This window comes from Ambystoma mexicanum, chromosome 8, assembly GCF_040938575.1.
Source record: "Ambystoma mexicanum isolate Mex_15411 chromosome 8, UKY_AmexF1_1, whole genome shotgun sequence".
In the NCBI taxonomy this organism is placed as follows: Eukaryota; Metazoa; Chordata; class Amphibia; order Caudata; family Ambystomatidae; genus Ambystoma; species Ambystoma mexicanum.
Genome location: NC_090929.1, coordinates 53,521,535 through 53,547,917, shown reverse-complemented (window position 1 = coordinate 53,547,917; position 26,383 = coordinate 53,521,535). Strand labels below are relative to the sequence as shown.

Genomic DNA, 26,383 nt, shown 5'->3' with positions numbered 1-26,383 from the left:
CTATGGAACTCGTCCCCTGCATTAGCAGGGCGCAGGCAGGGGAAAACTTTGCAAGATGTAACTTTGGACAACAAGGAAGGCCTCACTCAGAATTCAGAGTATAAGAAAAAGGGCTGCACACGAAGCCTGCAACTCGCTCACATGGCATGCCGACGGATGCCCGGGTGTCACGGATTCAAAGCCTGCAATTCGCTCACATGGCATGCCGACGGATGCCCTGGTGTCACCAATTCAAAGCCTGCAACTCGCTCGCATGGCATGCCGATGGATGCACGGATGTCACTGGTTCGAAGTCTGCATCTTGCTCACATGGCATGCTGACGGATGCCCTGGTGTCACAGATTCAAAGCTGCAACTCGCTCGCATGGCATGCCGACGGATGCCCTGGTGTCACTGATTCAAAGCCTGCAATTCGCTCACATGGCATGCCGACGGATGCCCTGGTGTCACTGATTCAAAGCCTGCAATTCGCTCACATGGCATGCCGCGGATGCCCTGGTGTCACTGATACAAAGCCTGCAACTCGCTCACATGGCATGGTGATGGATGCCATGGGTGTCACTGATTCAAAGCCTGCAACTCGCTCACATGGCATGCTGATGGAGGCCCGGGTGTCACTGATTCAAAGCCTGCAACTCGCTCACACGGCATGCCGACGGATGCCCTGGTGTCAATGATTCAAAGCCTGCAACTCGCTCACATGGCATGCTAATGGATGCCCAGGTGTCACTGATTCAAAGCCTGCAACTCGCTCACATGACATGCTGATTTATGCCCGGGTATCACAGATTCAAAGCCTGCAACTCGCTCACATGGCATGCCGACGGATGCCCTGGTGTCACTGATTCAAAGCCTGCAACTCGCTCACATGGCATGCCGACGGATGCCCGCGTGTCACTTATTCAAAGCCTGCAACTCGCTCACATGGCATGCTGATGGATGTTTGGGTGTCACTGGTTCAAAGCCTGAATTTTGCTCACATGACATCCCGACGGATGCCCTGGTGTCAGGAATTCAAAGCGTGCAAATCGCTCACATGGCATGCCGACGGATGCCCTGGTGTCACTGATTCAAAGCCTGCAACTCGCTCACATGGCATGCCGACGGATGCCCTGGTGTCACTGATTCAAAGCCTGCAACTCGCTTACATGGCATGCTGATGGATGCCCAAGTGTCACCGATTCAAAGCCTGCAACTCGCTCGCATGGCATGCCGACGGATGCCCTGCTGTCACTGATTCAAAGACTACAATTCGCTCACATGGCATGCTGACGGATGCCCTGGTGTGTCAGATTCAAAGCCTGCAACTCGCTCACATGGCATGCTGATGGATGCCCTGGTGTCACCGATTCAAAGCCTGCAACTCCCTCACATGGCATGCCGACGGAAGCCCTGGTGTCACTGATTCAAAGCCTGCAACTCGCTCACATGGCATGATGATGGATGCCATGGGTGTCACTGATTCAAAGCCTGCAACTCGCTCACATTGCATTCTGATGGATGCTCAGGTGTCACCAATTCAAAGCCTGCAACTCGCCCAAACGGCATGCCGATGCCCGGGTATCACTTACTCAAAGCCTGCAACTCGCTCACAAGGCATGCTGATGCCCGGGTGTCACTGATTCAAAGCCTGCAACTCGCTCACATGGCATGCCGACGGATGCCCGGGTGTCACTGATTCAAAGCCTGCAACTCGCTCACATGGCATGCAGACGGATGCCCTGGTGTCACTGATTCAAAGCCTGCAACTCGCTCACATGGCATGCAGACGGATGCCCTGGTGTCACTGATTCAAAGCCTGCAACTCGCTCACATGGCATTCTGATGGATGCCCAAGTGTCACCAATTCAAAGCATGCAGCTCGCTCACATGGCATGCTGATGCCCGGGTGTCACTGATTCAAAGCCTGCAACTCGCTCACATGGCATGATGATGGATGCCATGGGTGTCACTATTCAAAGCCTGCAACTCGCTCACATTGCATTCTGATGGATGCCCAGGTGTCACCAATTCAAAGCCTGCAACTCGCCCAAACGGCATGCCGATGCCCGGGTGTCACTGATTCAAAGCCTGCAACTCGCTCACATGGCATGCTGATGGATGCCCGGGTATCACTTACTCAAAGCCTGCAACTCACTCACAAGGCATGCTGATGCCCGGGTGTCACCGATTCAAAGCCTGCAACTCGCTCACATTGCATGCTGATGGATGCCCAGGTATCACTTATTCAAAACCTGCAACTCGCTCACATGGCACGCCGACGGATGCCCTGGTGTCACTGATTCAAAGCCTGCAACTCGCTCACATGGCATGCTGATGGATGCCCGGGTGTCACTGATTCAAAGCCTGCAACTTGCTCACACGGCATACCGACGGATGCCCTGGTGTCATTGATTCAAAGCCTGCAACTCGCTCACATGGCATGCTAATGGATGCCCAGGTGTCACTGATTCAAAGCCTGCAACTCGCTCACAGGGCATGCTGATTTATGCCCGGGTAGCACAGAATCAAAGCCTGCAACTCGCTCACATGGCATGCCGACGGATGCCCTGGTGTCACTGATTCAAAGCCTGCAACTCGCTCACATGGCATGCCGATGGATGCCCGGATGTCACTGATTCAAAGCCTGCAACTCGCTCACATGCCATGCCGACGGATGCCCTGGCGTCACCGATTCAAAGCCTGCAACTCGCTCACAAGACATGCCGACGGATGCCCTGGGGTCACTGATTCAAAGCCTGCAACTCGCTCACATGGCATGCCGACGGATGCCCTGGGGTCACTGATTCAAAGCCTGCAACTCGCTCACATGGCATGCCGACGGATGCCCAGTTGTCACTGATTCAAAGCCTGCAACTCGCTCACATGGCATGCTGGTGGATGCCCTGGTGTCACTGGTTCAAAGCCTGAATTTTGCTCACATGACATGCCGACGGATGCCCTGGTGTCACGGATTCGAAGCCTGCAACTCGCTCACATGGCATGCCGACGGATGCCCTGGTGTCACTGATTCAAAGCCTGCAACTCGCTCACATGACATGCCGACGGATGCCCTGGTGCCACTGATTCAAAGCCTGCAACTCGCTCACATGGCATGCCGACGGATGCCCTGGTGTCACCGATTCAAAGCCTGCAACTCGCTCACATGGCATGCCGACGGATGCCCTGGTGTCACCGATTCAAAGCCTGCAACTCGCTCACATGAAATGCCGACGGATGCCCTGGTGTCACTGATTCAAAGCCTGCAACTCGCTCACATGGCATGCCGACAGATGCCCTGGTGTCACTGATTCAAAGCCTGCAACTCGCTCACATGGCATGCTGATGGATGCCTGGGTGTCACTGATTCAAAGCCTGCAACTCGCTCACATTGCATGCTGATGGATGCCCTGGTGTCACCAATTCAAAGCCTGCAACTTGCCCAAACGGCATGCCGATACACGGGTGTCACTGATTTAAGGCCTGCAACTCACTCACATGGCATGCTGATGGATGCCCGGGTGTCACGGATTCAAAGCCTGCAACTCGCACACATGGCATGCTGATGGATGCCCTGGTGTCACCAATTCAAAGCCTGCAACTCGCCCAAACGGCATGCCGATGCCCGGGTGTCACTGATTTAAGGCCTGCAACTCACTCACATGGCATGCTGATGGATGCCCGGGTGTCACTGATTCAAAGCCTGCAACTCGCTCACATGGCATGCTGATGGATTCTCGCGTAGCACAAATTAAAAGCCTGCAACTCGCTCACATGGCATGGTGATGGATGCCATGGGTGTCACTGATTCAAAGCCTGCAACTCTCTCAAATGGCATGCTGATGGATTCCGGGTATCACTTACTCAAAGCCTGCAACTCGCTCACATGGCATACTGATGCCCGGGTGTCACGGATTCAAAGCCTGCAACTCTCTCACATTGCATGCTGATGGATGTCCGGGTATCACTTATTCAACGCCTGCAACTCGCTCACATGCTGATGGATGCCCGCATATCACTGATTCAAAGCCTGCAACTTGCTCACGTGGCATGCTGACGGATGCCATAGTGTCACTGATTAAAAGCCTTCAATCTCGCTCACATGACATGCCGATTCAAAGCCTGCAACTCGCTCACATGACGTGTTGACGAATGCCTGGGTGTCACTGATTCAAAGCCTGCAACTCGCTCACATGGCATGCCGACGGATGCCCTGGTGTCACTGATTCAAAGCCTGCAACTCGCTCACATGACGTGCTGACGAATGCCTGGGTGTCACGGATTCAAAGCCTGCAACTCGCTCACATGACATGCTGAAGGATGCCCGGGTGTCACTGATTCAAACAAGACATCAATTATGTCCACTGATCCATCGATGCCCGAAATCCTGTGCATGCATCCAATAATATATCCTGCCATTACAGGGATCCATCCTACGGCTCTTGAAACCGACAAAGCTGAGCACTTAAAAGAACGCACTAGTGATTTTATTGTTGGAAACATTAGGAAGAAATGCAGGCAAAATCCAAGAACATGGTGAAATATAGGCCTACTTTACCATAATTGCTAAGCCGGTGGAACAAAAGGCGGTGAAACAATTATCAGAACTATGCAGAGTGAAAGGATACTTTGGACGTTCAGCTGCCGGTCTTCTGCCCGACCCAAGGGATTGAGCCCAGGATGATCACCTTGGGCCACGCGAGTGCATGTTGGAGCCTTTGTCCCATTAGATCCGATGGCAAAGTTGAAGACCCATCTATTTCAGATCCTGTCCTCACTAGGCTAACCCAGGTGGGAATATGGCACGCAGATGTTTAATGGATGATTTCCTATCTAACAGAGCAGTGATGGCCACCTCTGCCTTCCATATACCATAAGGTCCATCAACATGCATCTTCAAACCACGATAGGTTTCATGGGTTTCCTTCAGCGTGCAGTTTTAACGATGCAGCCAATATCTAGCAGTTGGAAGAATCCTGCCTTTCCTCCCAGTCGTCACAGCCAATGGCACAACTACCTGTAACCACTGAGGAATGGACGATTAATTTCTCAAAATCAGATTGTTTTGGTGTGCCTTCTGCCATGTGGCATAAGGAGATCAGGAAACAGACTCGTGGCGATTGCCCTGCACTTATTCCATTGTTGAAAAAAGTGTGAGCACTGATCGAAACAGACCTTTCACTAGCTAACCAAACTGCACCAGTAAGTTTACTGAAAGTCATTCCACTCGGGTCTCCGGCCCACCCTCCGATTCTGGCACTGGGTATGCTGTGGATAGCTTATGCCATACTGCCATGCGTGCTGCAGAGGCTCCAGAGTGCGTCATCACATCTGGATCATAGAGAGCATCTCACGCATGTGCTGGTCTCCAATGTATGCAATTTGCTTTTAAATCTCTATGCATAACAAATGCTGCCTTTCATCGCCAAGGTGCCTCTTTTCTTACCAATAAAGTGCACCAGCCCTGCAACTCGCTTCTCAAAAGCCTTTCCCGTAGCGGTTCAGAGATTAAATAAGCAGAGAATGGGGTACAACTTCTCAGTGCAGGCGACTGTGAAAGGATCTACCAATGCCATCAATACATTGGAGCAGCACCACTCCCTACAGATCTCTGATTGTGGAAGGATCTGCTCATGTCCATGTATACAGTCGGGGAGCACTGATCGTGCAGACATACGATTGGCTCATCACCATCATCTCCATCCGTAAATTTAAGGAGCTCTGCTCCTCAGGAACTCTGATTGCGGGAGGGTCTGCATCTCCATGCGTACATGGCATTGGCTCCTCTCCATATGCACACTGCAGGAGCTGCGCTCCATGAGGACGTTTCTGTGGAATGTGTATGCAATGGGGAACTTTCACCACGGGCCAGATAAGTTCGCTCGGCTATCTTTAAGGCTACCGGGAAGCCAGCGGTGTCTGTGCTGCATAGCAATTCCATAACATAAAATAATGCCCAAGAGGAAAATAGATTCATGGGGCAGGAATGCAAACAAGCGAAAGCCAATCACAAAGTCGAGACCAAATTAAAATATGAAGGCGGCACCACAAAAGGGTGGGCAGAGAAGAATTGGACAGCCCATTCAAGAATGGCACAGCACTTGCAATGCAAAACCAGCAGCCTAATGATGGTGTCCTCACACAACATTGATGCCAGGTAGTCTTTAAACAAGCAACCATTAAGTTCACCCCTGCTCAAAGACAAACAAAAAAAGCCTAAAAACTATGGGGCAAGACACCAACTACCACACCAACCTGAAAACGTCCTCAATCTACACACACAAAGCAACTTCGTGGTCACCCTACAGGTTAACAGTAACATCTCCAGAAAGTCCCCTGAGGACGCAACAATGATACAGCAACCTGGACACCTAGACACAAATGCACGGGTGGTTCACCCTGGGATGTATTGTCCTCCCATAAATCTGGTGCACAAAGGAGGCAGGGGCATGGTGTTTGGAGTGCCACACTGAACGCATCAAGATACTGTTTTTTCTACTGTACATGTTTCACTACTTTAGTGATCTCAAAGCACAAAATCCTTGTCCGAGGAAAGAAATATGAAGCCCCTCCCAGGGAACGCAGATCCCTAGTTTGCTGCAAGACTTTGAACATAAAATAGTGTTGCGGCTGGAATGGTGTGCATTTAAAACAGGGAAACTGTTCAAGCGAGTGCTGGAAGTATGGAGTTATGGTGTTGAGTGTATATATAAAATGTGGGTTGCAAGGGGTTTCGGGCAACCCCAAGTATGTTCTGGGCAATGTTTGAGAAGAAGTGATAGGTGGGCTGCTCAGAGACCTGCGATACCAATAATCCCAAGTGCATGTGGACAGTGTGCAGAAAAATGAAATAGGTAGATAAGCACAAGCCGAAGAAGGCTGGCCTGAGAGTGCGAGAATGTCAGGAAACATGGAAATAGTTTAGAGTTGTGTACTTCTTGTAGGAGGCATGTAGGTGGATAATAGGGACTGTTGATATACTGCACACCACTAAGTAATTTGTTTCTTCGCTCACCAACAGCAACACCACTTGTAAAACGTGTCTGCCTTCTAATCTCAGTATTCAGCGTCTATGCTGGAGTGCGTGTAGCGCAGAATATGGCTACCGATCCGTATCATGCCTCTATCTTGCATTGGTTGGAGGACCCATGCAACTTTAGGCTTTTATCAGACAGGTGTTGTGAAAATGTGCGTCACATACTCATTCATTGAAGAACAAAGGCATTGAAACACACATTTCTAGCTGCGTTGGCTAGGTGGGTTACTGCCATGCCTGGTAAACAAGAATGAACTGGGCAGCATCAAATATTTTGGGCAGACACTTTCTATGGCCCAGCTGTTTCAGCCCACCTTTGCTACATTTGGATGGATGATTATTTAAATTAAACGCTATTAGTTACTTATTGTAATAGTAGAGAAATAAAACAGTTGCGCCATGCAAGGTGTTCTCTGGATCATCCTGGTCAATAGCAGGTCCTATGGTTTTGATAAACCTATTACCTTGGATGTTATTACCCAAATTGACCTTTTACACAATTGACCTAATTATAGTGGTCCTAAATGACCTTCTGTTTTGGATTATAAATATAAGGGGATTGGGTGGGGGGTTGCAGGGTTTTTGGGATTGGGTGGGGGGTTGCGGGTGGTTCCCCTCCACCCCCCCTGCATATATGTCCTAATTGACCTTCTAAATTAGGTCAATTCTCCAAGGTCAATTCTCCCACTGTCAATTGTGAAAAGGTCAATTAGTATACAACCGTTAATTACATTTGTTCTGGCCTTGATATTCCATGGTTCCCAGCTAGCTACAAACCCAATCTGTGAGGGAGGGTAAGAAAGGATGATTCGACATCAAAACTAAGAACTGCGATTATTCACAGAGTGAATTTCTTTACCCACACGATTAGAACAAGCAATACATATATACTTTGTTTTATTACAGAAAGGCTTCGGAGCTGGCTAGAGAGAAAAAATCTCAAAGTACAGAAAGTTTGGCATTTTGTGGAAATTCACGGAGTGGTCACAGGGATTTTTCAAAATAATGATTGGTTGAAAAGTATGTGATGAAAAACTGTTTATTATGGCCAAGGTAGGATTACTTAAGGGTAGCCGAGGTTCCATGAGTTAACTGCTGCTATTAAAAACATGTCATTGTCTTTGATATATACCGCCTGCAGGCAAGTGTGCGCCACGGACTTACTCTACCGTAGGAGAGATTCTTTAGGTCCCCTCCGGTGACCATCCTTCCAAATGGCCAACTGCTCATCAATTAGTACACACATGGTTCACAATTTCTCAGCACTCCATAGTAAGCTACAGGATGCCAGGATTATTATTATCTGGCCAGGAGAAAAAGTTTGATGTCCCCGTCTACGGGCCACCACAGAGCAGACATCGGAGAGAACTCCATTGCCTATTCCTGCTGGAGACAAACGTGTTCATTTAAGTCACCCCTTGCACCCGTAGAGTAAATCAAAACATATCCCGCTGCAGTTCCCAATCACAGAAAGTCACAAACTGGCCGTGCAAGGTGTGCTCAAGAATGTTGCTGCTAGCTAACTGCACAACTGAGAGGGAGCGATTGCTCTAGACAATCCAAAACCAGACAGACATATCCACAGATATGGGGTTTTCCTCAAGTAACTTTCTCTGGATTAAGTAGAGCAATACAGCATAAGCTTGCTAGCCACGAACAACAGGAGATGCGTGTATTTCTTTTCCTGGTTTTATCAGTGACTGCTTGCACACGAGTGCCCGGCCCAAACATTGGAAGAGCGTCACCAGAGTGAGTTGTGGCAAAGCTTAAAGGAAAAACTATGCCCACTGTAGGTCGTAGGAAGCAAACCATGGTGGAAGCTACACTAATTCCTGCAAAGCATCATTCAGCGGTCAAAATGAGACTCGATATGCAGGAACTAGCCAAAGGTAGCACCCGAGTGTGCTACCTTTGGCTCCTCATGCCAAGTCATGAGGAGCTACTTCTGCAGAACAAGGAGCTAATCATTTATGGTTGTGTTTGAGCCCCCACAGAAAAGCATTTTGTGAGCTGCTTATTACTGTGCCACCCTTTTTGGAATATTCATGAAACGTTCCCAAATCGTACAGACAATTCTGTATTCCTTTGCAAGGTTTTATAATGGGGAAGGCGCAGGTGGTGGAGGACGGCGGGCATCTTATAGGGTGGGGGACGTGGCCTGATTAGCCAATTTGGGCTCATGGGCCCAATCTCATCCGTGTGGATGTAAAGTGTTTCCAAATGACTACCTTTGTTCTCTGTGGACTCTTTGCAGAGGGTGTTGGACCCTCAGCAGCAAATCCATCTTTTTCAGAGCATATGACAACCTGCTGGCCAGGGTGCATTAAGCCCAAAAATGGAAAGAAATCTTTCCATTTTGCACCATTCTGTGACTTTTGCTAGGGCCAGAAGGCAGCAGCTCAAGTGCTGGGCTCACAGACCTGAGCCCTGCTAATACCCGACTAACCAGGTCTGAGGCTGTGCGCCTGTGGACACACCAGGTCACTGGACTCTTTGCGTGGCCTATGGGTTCCAACAAAGTGGTCACTGGTCGGCGTCAAAGGACATGCCTACTAGACCAGCACTGGCAAAGTGACAGCTGACTATGTGGCTGGGTTGATCAAGCCTTGGACGAACTGAACACTAGCCATGATGTACGGCCTTGGCCATTGGTTCCCTGGGCTAAGTGGGAACTGGGTCACAAAGTGTCCTTTGCCTTGGGTATGGCAGTGGTGGAGCTGAAGGCCAATGCCAGCTAGAGTGGTTACTTGGCATTGCCAGTGGACCAATTGGGTGGTTATAAACAGGGCACAGTGGCCATTTGGTACAACCATAGGCTATTCCAATGGGCTGCCTGGGAAAGTGTGAGGCAGGTTCAAAGGGCTGGACCTGGACAGAGGGGGGCACGACCAGTGGGCTATGAAGTGGCTCAGTGGTGTGCTTGGAGCAGAGCCAATAGTGTCCAATTGTCATCAGCCACTGTTTGAATGGATGGGGCTAGTATATTGGGCAAGCAATGTGAACAAAGGCTGCCTTAACCTCAGATGGGAAACGTATGCATGCTAGCATACAAGTTGCCTTTGGTGAATTAATAGTACGACTAAATGAGGCAAACATCTTACTCCAAAAGGTGTCACTTGGTGGGCTTTCACGAAGATGGCAAGGAAGGACAAGCACTGGCAAAGCCAACAGTTTTGGCTTTTGTGTCGGCAAGAGCTAGACATTTTCCAGGCAATTTCAAGGTGCTGATAATGCTGCTAGCATGAGTAAAGAAAATAAACACACATGCACACCTAAACCGTACATAAAGGTCACTTTTTTCACGAATTTAAGTCAATTAGTGAGGTGCAGAGGAGAATACACAACCCTGACACTGGGTTGTGAGTTTGAAAGAAACAGAGACAAGAAGGTATCCAGAAGCTGTGGAACCCTCGCCTCCCCTGCCAGAGACAAGAAGGTATCCAGAAGCTGTGGAACCCTCGCCTCCCCTGCCAGAGACAAGAAGGTATCCAGAAGCTGTGGAACCCTCGAGTCCCCTGCCAGAGACAAGGAGGTATCCAGAAACTGTGGAACCCTCGCGTCCCCAGCCAGAGAAAAGAAGGTATCCAGAAGCTGTGGAACCCTCGCGTCCCCTGCCAGAGAAAAGAAGGTATCCAGAAGCTGTGGAACCCTCGCGTCCCCTGCACACTCAGGGTTACTGTCTTTAGACAGACAATGGTTAGAGCTTTTATCAGTATGAATGTTCACAACAAAGTAAGGATAAGAGTTTAAAGCAGTTCCATGTTTTAGGGGTAAACGGGCGTTTCACCAATGGGTTTAAAGGTAAGTATGATTTTTTCATATGTTTAGAAATCACCAATTCCACTAATTTCAAACAACTGGTGTTAAATGGTAATTCAATTTTTTATTTTGCCAGTGCTAATAGCCTCGTAGCTCAGACACTTATTTATTAGAAATAAAACCATATATTTCTGTTTATACATGTAATGGTACTAGCATGGCCAGAATTTGGCAAGGCGTGGAAAATTGTATTAGTACCTGGGCTTATTATTACGCCTACACAAGGACCAAAACTACCACTACTTGTTTTCAACAAGAATTCAATGCAAGGACCAGGTGCAATGACGTGTGTTGCTGAGAGACATTTTCCTTAAACCTATTTAAAAACTGTGTATTAAGTCCTTACCTTTCAGAAGGCAGCTTACAAAGAACATTGACATCCCCATAAAGGCACAGAGCTCGGTCAACGGATTCCAAGGGGTGGGTGTTTTGGGCGGGGGTGGGAATAGTCAAAAGGACTAGCTTGGCCATGGGCTGTCTATGGGTGGGTAAAAAGCCAACGGCTCACAAGTTGCGACACCCTCCCGATATCTCCATGCCAAAAGATCCTGCTTAAAGTTAGCACTTACAGCACGACCTTGTAGAGTAGGCCTGGACAGAGCACTTGCGCCCGAATAACCAGGCTTTATCATGTGTCTATGACAGATATGGGGTCACGTGGCACTTTCCTGAAAGTCGGACTCTAAATTGATAACACCAGGTCAGTGAAGGCACCAGTGAAATCAAGAAACATAGCTGTAGTCCGATATCCATAATGCTGGGCATTTTCCGCATTCCACATAAGCAGAGGTGGTCTAGGACGCTGGCCTCCCCGAGGTCCTCTATGTCTGGCATGAGTCTTTAGGCTCAAATTCCTTAGTGTTTTCACAATGCCTACTGCTCGGCAGGAGTACAGCGATGAGTAATGGATAAAACTCCTACTCAGTCCTACACTACGACTAAACCATGTGAACCGGGCAGAGCCTGACAGGTAGAACTCCTTTGCCGCCCCAGGGTAGGATGGCCCGAGGGCAGACTATACTCTAAAGGAGGGATGTAAGCTAGTGAACCAGGCCAAATGCACAGCTAAAATTCTACAAAAATCGGAGCCTTTAATTGAACTGACGGGACAAACGCGCTAATTTAAAAAAAAAAATACCCCACCCTTGTAAAGGAAGAGGCAGGCTTAGAATGAAAGAGGCCGCTGGGTCTGAAGACAATGGTGTATCGGCCTTCATTTCGGCAGCAAAGTCACGTGCACAGAACAGGCCTTTGAGGGTTGAAGAGTCCGCTCTTAGTCACTAGGGCCATTCAAAGCAGGCTAGTGGGACAGAACCACTTCCAATATCTTCAATGCTTGTTTTCAGGGCTCAATAACATCAAGCAGGGCTTCAAGGTGCTTTACTGGGTTGAGTCGGCGGTTACCAGTAGATCGCTGGCATGGAGACAAGTCAAGTCAGTCTGTGGCAGTGCAGCGATGCAGTCCTATTGTGGTAATCCGTTCCAATCGGGTGAGGAGCAGACAGGCAATGCACTGAGACGCCGTCTCGAGTTGCTTGAGTCAGCTTTAAGAAGTCCAACAACGAGATGCTATTCTTCAGTGGCAATCGGCTCAAAGACTGCAGGCAGGTGATGGGTAGATTCAGGGACTCGACAGCAGGTGGAAAGCAGCGATTGGCTAAAGCATCTCTGGGTGCCTGCAGCAGCTCAAAAAGCACTTTGAACCGTTTTCAAGCTGACTCAACCGTTTCAAAGCTGGAAAACAGGGACTGTAGTGGTTTGACTTGTAGGTGCTTTGGGGACCCCCAATCAATGTCTCCAGGAGCAAGTTAAGTCCTTTATTCTGCACTTGCAAGCTCGGAAGTTTTTCGAATTTAAGGTACGTTACCTCCAATTAGCAGGTACCTGGGTACCAGTGCACTCAGCTGCAGTAGGATTTGTCCAGCTAGCAGGTCAACCTAAATGTTCCTTTGGGACGCTTAAGGGAAGGGCCTTATTCTCCCTTTTTGGAGCCTTCATCTTCACATATGTGGCAGAGGTCTTTAGTGCAGAGTACACTACCAATAAAGACAAGATTTAATCCACCTTCAGATGTGCAAAGATATTTTACAGGGGGGCTGATCTCCACCCCATTACATAGGCAATCTTCTACAGCAAATTAGTTCCCTTCTAGCCTCCGTAAAGGGTCCAATCCAGACTGCTGTTTCACTTCTGCCGAGTTATGGCATAACGAGTGTGCTTTGTCTGGAACAAGAGGGGCTACAGGACTTTTACAGGGTTCGAAATTGAGATCTGATGAAGAGAAACTAAAGTGTCGGGCATCACCTTGTAGGCAGGAGCAACCACAGGGCAACCAGAAGCTACCAGCTCCTTTAACTCAGTCCATTTTCCATGAACCATTGTGTTTAAATATGTATTAGATGTGTTCCAATTCTTCTTTATTAACATTCTCAAATACTCAAAGTTAATATCACATTTGCATGTCTGGAAGGAACCAGTTGGCCTTAGAAGCCAAAGGTAGCTCATGCTAGCTGTTGGTTTCAAGCTAACCAGGCTCTACTATGCTAGAAGCAGGAGCTAAATAGATCCCAGTGCCCCTCAATTTCGAACCCTGCTTTTAGGAGCCATTAGAGAATCAAAGATGGCTGGACCATTATGTAGACTGAAGCTTCTCTCTTGGCTAAACTAACTCCACCCCTTCTGTCTTCCTAAATGAAAATCTTAATTACCACCTTGGTTTCAGTGCCTTTGAGAGAGACTTTGGAGCACTGAACCAATCCCTACCCCTCATCTCCCCCAGGGGTCAATGCCTCTCTTCCCGGAAGGTGGCAACCTTTCCCAAGGAAGACAAAGGATTTTCCTGTGGCAGAAATTAAATGGTTTTGATTAAAAACTCCGTCATAGACAGTCACACAGGAAGGTCACTGCAGACCGAGCAAACAGAAAAATGACACTGCACTGTTTTGGCCAATATAATTGGGGATTCCCATAGACCACCCTGTCATAACTAGTTGTGGCTTAAATTTAAATGTGTCAACTTCCAACAGGTTCTGGGAGCACACAATTCTATGATTTAATTTGGATCAGGACTACCTTCTGTTATAGGCAGATACTGGCTGGTGGAGCTTCATGCTCCACCATTATGTTGGCAGGAATGATGTATTTGTTCTGTCAGGTTGCTAAACTACAAGGCATCTATTTGGACAGGTCAGAAGAAAGGCCCAACAGATGTACATGCTTGCACTATACTTTTCAGCATGAGCCACTATGACAGGGGGTCTGATTACCAGAGGGAACTACCTGCATTGTTTCATTAATAAAAATCAAAAGTTCCAGATATTTCATCCTCGCAGATGGCATGTGGTCACTGGCATAGAATGCATGAGCAGCGCTGCTGGTGCAAGGTCATTTTATGCAGCATGGTAAGCACTTTAGGGCCCATAGTAGCCTTTCATGTTGTCTTCGCTCATTGCTCTGCAGACCATTCCAAATCTGGCAACCCTATGATAGTCTCAGATGCATTTTACAGATTTGATATCCCAGTATAAACCTCATCTGGCAAGAAGACTACATACATGTACCAGAGACGAGGCCCTTGTTACATCCCCCAAAAGGCAACCCCTTGCCAGCAAGTCCTCCTGCACCTCACTCTGTCCAATTCAAGATGCTTTCTCAACCCACAGCAGCCGGAGTCTAAACCAAGACTATAGTTTTCTTATTTGCATAGTCTCGGGATAAATGTACTCTTTTTTAATAGACATCAAACTTTATTCCTTATATTTATCATCTAGGCATCATTTTGGACAATATTGAAATCAGCAAAACAGGCTGCTTGTGCATTGGGTACAAGCTAAATTGGCATCCATATAAACGATTGGGGTGTTTTTATGGTCAGAAGAGATGGGTGGCAGCAGCAGTTTTTGGTCCTTTGCTTGATCGGCACAGGGCTTGGGAAGCAAAAATGACAGCAGGAATGTTTCTGGCTTAATTCTTATTATAGCTTCTCATGATCCTCAGTAAAACAATGGCACAGAAGCACACCAGGGATCACTTGGGCCTTGTGCTGAATTCTATGGTGCCATCACTAATTCCCTGGCGCAGATCTTCAATGTGGCCAGGGGTCGGCAGTCGCTACCTTATCCTGGCGGTGGAAACATGAGGGAGGATCATGTTGGAGATGACTACTGCCAGGGGGAGGTTGTGATTCCACTGGAAGGGATGCAGTATTCATCCCTTTCTCCTGAAGAAACCCCCCAATTCCCAAACGTGTGATTGCATCCTGTCATTCTGGCCAAAATCCCCTCCCTACCCTCCAACATACACCACACACATACACCCTCCTGTTTCTGGTGTTTTTCTAAATGCAACTCCTAAACAACCTTATTTTAGAAAGCTCAAGCTCTATGGACTTCAACTCCCATACAGTTTCAAGTACTGAGACAAGGAAGAGGTAGTTGATGCAGATTGAAAGAAAAACAATGTTGAATGTGCAGACTAGTTGTTTGGTTAAATCACAAGTGCAAAGGACTTTTAAACATGCCATCCGCACTCCAGAGAAAGCAGAACAGGAGAGGACCACGCCGAAAGAAGTTAAGAGAACATGCACATCTATGTGGCAGCTCACATACAGAAGGACCACATACCGGTGTGGCGAAAAGGAAGGAGACACGCAGCGGGCACCTTTGGGGGACCGGAGTGCTGGGAACAGCAGTCGAGCGCTCGCAAAGCTCTGCTCAAAAGCAACATTCTCCAGTCCAGGTCATGGCGAGAAGCCGGCGGAAGAGCGCAGAGCTGAAAGAAATGCTGGAGAAAAGTTGACAGTGCACAGGAGGCCGTCCCAGAGAGGAAACTTCTCGCAGAGACGCACCACGCGTCGGGAACGCTGCAAAGTACTGGTGAGTCTGCCCAGAGGCATTAGGGATCCCAGGGCATACCGACAGGCTTGTACACAAGTAAATGAAGAACATACGAGTACAGAACAGATCAAGTACAGTGACAAACCCTGACAAATCCCCATGTATGACACGTCAATGTGGGGAGAAATTGGCACAAGTGTTACCCTAAGAAAATAAATACCAATGATATAAAAACAGAGACACAACTTGACAAGTCCCTATGTATGAGATGTCAAGGTTGGGAAAGCTGGAACAAGTATTCAAGCAAGTAAATAGAAGCCCAGCAAAGTGATACAACTGTGCATACGTAAAGGACAGCGACATTGAAAAGAAGTCCTGTTGAAAGAAGTACACCAGGCAGTTCACATTTGGGGGTGAGTGGGAGATACCCGGCAGAGAATTATACCTACGGATCTGCAGGACACCAGAGAAGGATTCCTGGCAGGGGAATATACCAGGCAATCCACCAAATGTATAGAAGGTTGTAAGATATTGTGACAAGATACCTGGTAAGGAAATTTACCACCGGGGGGGAATCTAAGAAGGCCATAATTTAAGTCCTGGCATACAAATATACCAGCTATTTTGGAACTGAATACAACATTTATGATTGTGGGAATATACCTGGCAGGAGATTATACCAGGGGATCTGAAGAACCCATAAAAAAGATCCCTGGCAGGAGAGTATACCAGGAGGTCCATTCAAGTTGTAAAAAGGAAATGTACCCATGTTGCAAAATATCTGGCAGAGAAGTAAACAAGGGACTCTAGAAAGCACATGAAGGAGCTCTTGGTGAGTAGAGGCACAAAATTGGTGAGGTTGAATAAAGGCTTTTTGGGACAAGATACCTGGCAGAGGAATATACCAGGAAATCTGAAGCGCTCACAAGAGGATTCCTGATGAAGCACAGCAGGTAATCTGCCAAAGTACAGAACAAATTAAATAAACCCTTGTGTGGAATCTCTCATCTGAATAAAAACTCTAACTCTTGTATAAAGAAACCAAGGAGGAGCTGAATATTATAAAACCCTCTTGCATATCCAGTACAAAGTAAGCAAGATAACGTTGAATGTAAAGAGCAAATTAAACTTTTGTTTGAAAGAGACAGTTTTGCCACTCTGCCTAAAAATCCAGAGGAAGAGAACCACCCCTTGGATCCAAGGGTTTCTCCTTGGAAAACACTTTTCTGTTGGATTTACTCATTTACTTTTGATTATAAACACTTTTTTGCCAACTCTAAGTCAGAGACATTTCCTTACACTCTTAGTTGTTCATTTCTACTGTGAGAGTGATATTAGAATTTTTTCAAAACAGGGACAGTTTATACGTTTAATGATTTGACACGGACTGATCTTCAGTTTTAGTTTCCTAGGCATGGAAACTCCTAAGGATATGGATACAGAGGCGTTCATCCAACCCATTTCGTTTTCTTAAACATGTCTGAAAATGAGAGGTATACCTTTGTGTCCGTCTCTCATTTCTGACCCCTCACAGGCCTGTATATGCTGGAAGCAATTGGGGATAGGTTATGTTTTATACCGTGCACCGCTACCACCCAAGGGCAGTCTCCAGGCACTCACGTTGCACTGCAAGAAAGAGGACAGGGTTGGTTAGTGCGGGAAGAGTGATAGGATAGGTCCAGAACTAGGAGAAACTGGCATCTGCGTGTTGGCTTGCAGATGGTTGGTTGCATACACTGGTTTATTGTATCTGTACGGGTAAGGTCCAATGCCAGGGTTGTTTCTATGTGACTGCTACATGGGAGTGTGTTTGTGTGTGTTCCAGGTGTAGATTGGATGGTATTTCAGTTTTTGCGCACTGCCCGGCCGCATCGGCATGGGCAAGGTCCAGTGTCCAGGTTTGTTGCTGTAACCTGTGCCACATGTGCTGGGTGTCTGCCAGTGCACAGGCAGGCTAGCCCAGTGGGTGTGCACAGTGTCTTCTGGTGTGATGGAGGAAACCTAAGTGGCGCGGCTACCGCACTGGCCACTCTCCAAGCTCCTCCATGTGGCCAACCCACACCACGCAGAGATATGCATGGTTATTTTCACAGTTCAAGTGACGCATGGCCAATCTTCAACAAACGTATCTAGAAGTGTTGCATGGCCAATCTTCACAGATCTATCCAAATGTGCTGCATGGCCAAACCCCACAAATGCTTCCAAAAGCACTGCATGGCTAATCATCACAAATCCATTCAAATGGGATGTGTGGCCAACCGTCACAATTGTATCTAAAACTGCTTCATCGCCAATCCTCGAAACTCCATCCAAGTGAGACGCGCAGGTGGTCCCTGCATTTACCAATGCAGAGTGTGGCTATGTGGCACAATTGGGCCAACAGCAGAAAACTGCTACCTGACACAATTAGGCTAAAAGCGGAATATGGCTACATGGCACAATTGGGTTAACTGCATGTAGGCATATGATATTACTTAACGGGAGAGGTGAGGTTTAACACAAATAGACTAAGTGCAAGATATGGCTGACTAACACGAATGGGCTATACGTGAGGTGAGGCTACCCTAAATTGCATACCGTAGGCAGATAGGCTATATTTATAATAGATAAAAAGGATACAGGTAAAATGAGAAAACTAGCGGAGGGCATGTCCCCTGCACCTCCACGCCGTCCTTGCTCACTGCCTCCATGTGCGTGGACACTGACGGATTTGTGGAGATTTGCATGCTGCACCCTGGTCCAGGTCCAAAAGTGGCAAAGATGCCTGGGAGCCCACACGCAAGCACAGCATCCATTGTTAACCACCTCAGCTGGTTCACAATAGATTGCACAGACCAGCGTGAAAGGGAGGTCTAGTGCCTAGCAGGCTTCACATCTCATCTTTGAACAAGTGGCAAGTTCAAAGTACCACCAAGACGGGATGCTCTTTACTATGTGAGAGTTATCATACCCCCCCCCCCCGATTGCTTAGGTCTCCATCCACTCATGGCTGCTCATGTGGCCCTTCAGATGTTTTGGGCTTCAAATCTCATCAGCCCTACTCAGCTAGTCATTGGTGAAGGGTGATGGGAGATGTAGCGCAGGGCGGTCCTTCTCCCTGGACTGGCCCACCTTTACCCTTACTTACAGTGATCACCACTCCCCAATACCATCCACACTTTCAGCGCCTGGAAGGAGAGTCTTACTTGCCAATACCTTTAATAAGTATCATAGGTCTGAACTTAATGGAAATAAAACCTGATGTAGGCCCGCTATGAATTAAAACCTGGTCCTGTTCGCACCCAGATCCTGACACCCTCTGCCGCATGGTCTTGGAGGTCATAAAAGTCTGATGCAGGTTTGCTATGTATAGAAGAAAGACTTCCCTCCACCCTACCAGCAAACCCCCCTTCAAACCCACTCGCCACACAGTGCATGCTAATAACCCATCATTATTTTAACTAGTCAGTACGATGTCTGCTTTATATTTCAGTATCCCCGGCCTTATGCATGCGACTTCAATCATTGGGCACTCCGATCACAGTGGCCTGGAAGGAGTGGACAGGACCCAATGCAGAATGCCCTCAAGGCGGAAATCAAAACCGTCCTTGGAAGGACCAAGGCACAGACCTTTTAAAGAGCAGGCCATTTAATTTCCCCATCGCCCTGCACTGCTCCACCAACACACATTGCCAACCAATAGAGGCACACCCAGTCTTTACTCCTCCCACAACCTCATCACCACAGCGCCCCACATTTGCATACCACATCTCAACATGGCTGCTCTTTTGCGCCAATATATATATCCAATTACTCCACCATCCGCAGACACTAATTAAGAAACACGATCCCCACAATCACCATTTCTATAAGGACCTCCACTTCTAATTCATAGTTCGCACCCTGCATCCTTCACAATGGCTTTCATCACACACACCAGCTACATCTACCACTGAGCTCTTGCTTTCCAACACCACCAAGACCACGAAGTCCAACTGCCATCCACCTCACCCAAGAATCTTCTACCTCAATTCTACGCCTTGCCCCACCTCGAACACTTCTTTTCAACAACTCCTCAGCTCTGCTTTTTTACGAGACCATAGTAGTCCTGCCACAGACACAATCAACCTGCAATCCTTCACACCAGACCATTGCACACAGATGCCCAGAAGTCGCTGAAGGCCCAAGCCAGATCTCCTTGAACCACTTCTGGGTAACAGATAAGCAAACTGACATGTAGGGCGACATGGAAGGTCTCCCACCTTGACCACACAGCCACTGAACCTGCTTGAGTGAACATATAATGAACACTAGCACAAACACTGACATGTAGGGTGACAAAGGTGGTCTCAAACCTTGACACCACAGCCACTGAAACCGCTCGAGTGAACATAATGAACACTCACCAACACGGACATCCAGAAGCCATCGGAAGGTTCCAGCACCTGACCTCTGAGTGGATAGTGACTTTGGGTAGTTGGCACACATGACTGTAGAAATTGCGACAGTACCCTTCTCACCTCCACCGCCCTCTGCCCCCACAATCCCTGGAAACTGAGATGAACCCAATCAAAGAATTGCGTGGTCCACAGCAACCAAGATGCCATGACAATGGGGAAGGTTGTGCTTTGGGGACAGTTAGTATTGCGCTTTATAAGAAAGGGAGAGGTCCACTAGGGTGTGCTGTGGTTGAGGACACAGGCTAGCGCAACACACTGCGGCACCAGAGCTGGGAGGTTCGCAATGAATCAAGTTCTCTAGACCATCGTTTTGTAGCACGCCATTACTTTATCCCACCCCAAAAGGGGCTGGCAGTGAGGCCCAAATGCGAGGTGTCGGGCCTTCCTCAGAAAACCAGAAGCAACCTCTGACATGTGGCGGCAATGAGGTGCAGCTAACGACCCACATCTGGGGGGGAAGGTAACGCTGGAGGGTGATGGGCAACGCTCAAGCCAAACCCACAAACCAATGGAGTAATAAAAATAGCTATCCGCCCACTCCATGTACAAGCACTATGTCGTGTCCTTCATTGAAGTCCTGTTAAAAACAAGCATTGGCAAAGCCAGCCGTTTGGGCTTGTTTACGAGTATTAGGCATCTGACGGGCACTGCTATTACATGCCCACGTACTCGCACCACTGTGCGCCCGATATCATCAAAGCCCAGTTAATACCACTATGGCACTGTCTGGCAGGGGCGTCCCCCATGTCTACACAAAAGGCCAAACTGTGGGCATTGCCAATGCTGGTTTTTCCCATATGTCCTGCTATTATAGAGAAGAGGGACCGATCGTATGCAATTCTTGGTGTGCCAGGGTCGAAGATAAGCCTGGCAGCACCACACGCTATGCAAGAGTGGCTCCTCTCTCACTTGCCCCTCTGTGTGGAGAAAGCTGCGGCCTTCTCACAGCACTGTGGGATGTGTGCCTGCCGGGTGCACGCTCGTCCGCCCGGCCGGCCGGCCGTCCGTCCGTCTCTAAGAGGCTGCCCTGAAGCCCAGTTGGGGGCAGTCCGCCTCCAGGATCTGCCCGGGAGACAGCGGGCATTGGCGCCCGGTCTTGCAGCGCTATCCATCTACGTACACACTCTCCTTACCTTCCAAGTAACAGCTCGACGAAGACGACAGCCCCTTCTTGGACTTGCAGCCCACCAACTTTAAACAGATTTCCAACATTTTCATTTGTCGGAGCCGGGCTCCTGACACGTCCCTGGATTCCTCGCGCCTGCTCCGATCATCCGCTTCCGTACAATCCCCGAGTGCCAGAAAAAGCAATCCGTTCCGAGAACTGGGCGAAAAACAAAACGAACCCGGGAAGGGTCAATCCTCGGTGTGCTGCGAGGCCGGCGTCTCGGCGCTGGGCGGCTCATCGGTCACCATCCTGCTGCTTGCCGGGGAGGCCAGTGGGCCCCAGTGCTCACGGCCCCGGGAAGGAAGGATCGGAAGGAAAGTTTACTGTCCGGCCTGGAAAGTTTGCGCTCCGAGCCGCCTCCTCCTCCTCCTCCTCCTCCTCCTCCTCCAATCCTGGGAGGCAGGCTCACCTTCTTCCACTGCCAACAAAGGCCCCCTCGGCCTCCCCGCCTGACTTCATGACATCAGGCCGGGAACACCCACTGCGGGCCTGGCTTAACCCCCTGTGCGCCGACCTCTCCGGATTTACCCTACCCACTCAACTACTGGCCATTCGTGTAGGATGCCACGGATTTTAATGATGTGTAACTGGATTGTACTAGTGTAGTATTCTATTCAAGCTCTGCTCGCAGGGTTTTCCTGGCGCCTCGACGACGGTTTCAAAGTGGCGTCTTGTAAATCTACAAAAGCTGCTGCTGCATGCGAGTGGCTTAGTTGGTTTGCGTATAGTGAGTCTGAGCGTAGAGCTTGGCAATGGTGATGGAAGTGCAGGGAGGCCAGCAGGGAGAACACAGTGGGTAACTCAAAGCATCCAGTGGGGGGCTATACAGCTGGGTGAGCCTTGACCTGTCCCGGTTCGACTTGGGTTCTGGTTTTACCTCCTTTTTGGGGTCAGTGTATGCAGTGGTGACAATGGAAAACAGTTATGGGGAATCCCACAAGGGCCTGGCGCGAGCAGAGTTCTGAGGGGGCAGAGCTGGCGCTTGAACTCTAAAAGAGAATTTTCAAAATCACAGTTTAGAAATGGGGCAATTGCTTTCTTGCGGCTTCTTTCCAACTCCACACTGTACATCAATTCCACTTTAAATCACTTCCATGGCAGTGGCGCACCGAAAATACAGGGATCCATAGACACACACTATAGTAGAAGGCTGCTTGGGTAGCTCAGTAGGTTGAGAGACCGCTGTGAGTTATATATTAAAAACTGGGTGTTACGCGTATAACTTTTCACAATTCCTTATAAAAAAAACAAGCGCTATAAAATGTGTTTGGCCAGGGGATGGGTAAGACTGGTTGCTTGCTTGTCAGGGCGGAGCATTTCTGAACCTGTTGTGAAAATAAAAAGTTGGAACCCATGAACGCACAGTTTAATTTCCTAACAACTGCTGTCAGCACAACAGAAGCATTTATTTGTGATTAATCCGTTTGACAAGTATACAACATCTTTATAAATATAACTTGTGTTAAAACATAAAGGAAGGGGCGCACAAGTTAGGTTATTTGTGTGGTAGAGTGACAAAAAAGGAATACATTTTAAAGAAAACGAATGCAAGTTTAAGCAGCATTTGAGTTTGTAAATTACTTTTTTCGCTATGAAAGTGTAAGCTAATTCTTAGTCATAGCATATTTCTGTCAAAAAGGTGGCAGGGTTGACTGTGTTCCATCGCACTATCTGGATGTTTGGGCTTGATAAAATAACCTTGTATGCAGATGCTTGCGGTGTGGTTAATGTGGATTTAGTGTGTTCCAAAATGGCAAAAACCGCATGCTCAACATACAATGTTATGGAGCATATGATAATAGTGTAGCTCTTCCTAATGGCGAATGCCGCAGCAGCAAGTGCTTGGTCGCATGCAAATTGGCTCTGCAATTACAGAGTTTAGCATGCCACTGTAATAGGCCAATGGCTGGTGGCCCATTGTGCTTTTCTGTGTCAGCACCGCAAACATCAGTTGCCCGCTGGAGTCGAAGAATAAATAGAACTCTTGCATGTAGTTTGGAGTTGCTAACATTGGTGCGGTGGATAGGACCTCCTTCAGGTCACTGAAAGTGGTGAGCATGTCCTCCGTCCATACTATTTTGTTGTCACCTTTCTGGGCTTTCTTGAGGTTCTGTAAAATGGGCCCAACATATCAAGTATCCATGCCCTACAGTAATTGCATAGCCCTAAGAACTTTTGCATTACCTGCACTGTTTTGGGCCGCAGGCTAGCGCACACAGAAAGCACGATCAGGAATTATTCTTTTGCCATTTACAGAGATCAACTGACCCAAATAAAGGACTTCCTGAAGGCAGTACTGTAACTTAGCCTTATCAACCTCATATCCCTTGTGGGCCAAGAGCTGTAGGAGTGTTATAGAGTTTTTGCTGCACTGCTGATCGCTGACGCTGCACACCACTAAATCATCAACATATTGAATGATGGTACTAGGTACCTGAATATTGCCTAAATCAGCATGCAGTATCCTGTGAAATATGCTGGGCCACTCACAGTACATTGAGGCAGTCGTGTGTTCAAAGCACATACCCCCATGTGTAAACGCGGCGAGGTATTGTGAATCGGGATGCAAGGGAATAGAAAGGAAGGCAGTCTTACGATCCACCACAGTGAAGTGGGTCACCTCCTTGGGGATGTTACAAAGTATTGTCGCATGGTTCAGGATCACTGGAAATTCTGCCTGTACAATGTCATTGAGAAGGTGCAAATCAGGAATCATTTCCAGCTCTCTTTGCATTCTTTAATCGGGTATATAGCTGTATTGCATGGGGAGGTAGATGGTACAATTATTCCCTGGTTTAGTATGGCAACAATGGTGTTCCATATCCCCTCTGCCTCTCTTAATAAAGGTTACTGGCTCACCCAGCAGAACAGCACCTGGCTTGAGTGTTATTCAAACAAGGGTCACTCCATGCAAGAGACCCACATCATGGGCATTTGTTGCCCACAGCCTCTCAGGGACCTGCTCTATGTCTGTCTCAATGAAGGGGGCGCAGCACTTTTCAATACAGCACCATAAAGTCACAGGGGATAGAAATTCGCCAACACAATCTCACCATCATCCGTTCGATCCTCAAACAAGTCTGCATCAGTCACTTCTCTAAGAGGCAAAGTAGGGTCAATACACAACAGTGTGCTACTTACACCCCTCTGTGTCGGTCCCTACTACAATTTGTTTAGCTGACACCACCAGACCCTGTAAATCGAGGGCGAGTATTGCTTCTGCCACCAATTCAGGGGTTACCACAGGCCGAAAAATAAAGTCAGATGGTACTCACCAACAGGCCTTACCAATTTGGTGCACTGCCTCGAGAAGCACTTCTGCCATAAACAAACATATCTGGGTCCACCGGAATACTACAAACCACAACCTCTCCTCCCCTTGCATGTATTATGATCATTGCTCTTATTGCACACATGCCTGGAGTGGCACATATTACTCCGTGGTCTGTGAAGAAGATGGTCCTGTTAAATTTATTGGAACAAGACCTGTTAATCAAATTGATCTCGGAGCTCTAAGAATATAACAGGAGTGCACCTGCTATTTTCCCTCCTATTTTAATACCCACTTTTGTGTAGGGAACTGTGGCGACAGCCCCAGAAAAGCCCTGCGTGTCAAGAGTTTCACCGGAAGTTTCCCTCAATGATGCATGATTTAGTGGCACCAGCATCAACCATGAAGATGATTTACTTGTTACCCATCTCAGTGCCCACCAAGGGTTCCTTGTAAGGGTGGACTGTCATGGACAGGACTGGGCACACAAGCTCTCTGTGGGCTGTCTTAGCCAGGGTATGTGTTCGTGCCAGGGAATGTGAAAGGGTCATTCCCCACCGCACTCACTCCCTGGCAGGGTAGGACATTGCCGTTTGACACAGCATCATTCATTGGCGGGTTACTTCCGTACATGGTGTTCTGTTGGGGAATCAGTGGTTGCATCACCTGAGGATTCAGTACTTGCGCACCTGGAGGTTGTGGTGGTAGTTGACTGAGGCCTGATGTATGCCAGAGGGTGTGGAGGTTGGCCTTGGAAACTGTACCTGTGGTTGGGATGGTGGGCAATAATTGCTATATGGGTTGCATCCCGCTCCCCAGCCTGCTCCTACACTCCTTTGCAAAATGCCCCCACTTCCCACACCTCCAGCATTGCTAGGGTCCCATACCTAGTCCCTGAGGTCCAAACCCCCAAATAACCCTCTTCCCCCCCCCCTCTGAACCCTGTTAAGATGGATTTCTGAACTCTGTCCTGGAGGGCAGAAGTTCAGAAGGCCAGCCTAGTTTCTTAGAACAGGGTAACCTCTGGACAAGCCAGACCAATCAAGGTAGCGATCGCGGCGGTCAAGACTAGGTCTCAAGAGGGGTGAGGGTGACTGAAAGCCTGCAATGAGCACACAAAGCAAGGACACTTACAAATTACTCCAAGCAGGTGTTATATTAAAAATATAGACACATTACAAGGCCTTTGTAACATTGACCGTAGCGAGAAATCACAATAAAATTCAAGTAAACCAACACATCATAATCAAATACAATATATGGGATACATTACTCACCGTAATCGTATTTCTGATGCTTGTATCTGCTTAGATTCACATGCTGTGCATAGGCCGACATCTAGTGGAAGCTGCGGAGTATTACAGTTTGTTTTTCGAAACTCGAAAATGGGCGTCGACACAGGGCGTGCCAGTAATACTATCCCTAGTGTGACGTCCACTGTACCCAAGATCCCTCACGCGTCTAGGATCCTCAGATTGTATTTTTTCTGACATGAGGTAGCATGAGGAGTAGCGTGAGTACAGATAATCCTAGCAGATAGATCGAAAGGTAAGACTACAAGCAACCATGTGCCTTCTCTCAGAGGGGAGGAAGGGTGGGTCGCATGTGAATCTAAGCAGATACAAGCATCAGAAATACGATTACGGTGACTACTGTATCCCTTCTGAAGCTTGTGGAATCTGCTTAAATCACATGCTGTGCATAGATTAGCGAGCAGTACCTGAAGAAGGAGGTGGGATGTGAGAAGGGTCATGAGAAAATAAATGTCTTAGAACCGCTTGTCCCACTTGTGTATCTGCCTTGCAATGGGTGTCAATGCAGTAATGCTGAGTAAAA

At 48.1% G+C, this 26,383-nt stretch overlaps 1 protein-coding gene across 4 annotated transcripts in view; it reads right to left on the bottom strand.

Annotated features, from left to right (window-relative positions):
* Positions 1–26,383, bottom strand: part of ABL1 (ABL proto-oncogene 1, non-receptor tyrosine kinase) — a 783,695-nt gene that overhangs the window by 316,405 nt on the left and 440,907 nt on the right. For 2 of the 4 annotated variants that reach the window (XM_069609272.1, XM_069609273.1), the window contains exon 1: positions 21,242–21,648. The exons of the other annotated variants lie outside the window; for them this stretch is intronic. In XM_069609272.1, coding sequence (XP_069465373.1) covers positions 21,242–21,326 — 85 coding nt within the window. In that variant the 5' untranslated portion in view covers positions 21,327–21,648. Of the gene's footprint in view, positions 1–21,241; positions 21,649–26,383 lie in introns of those variants that run through there. 4 annotated transcript variants of the gene reach the window in all.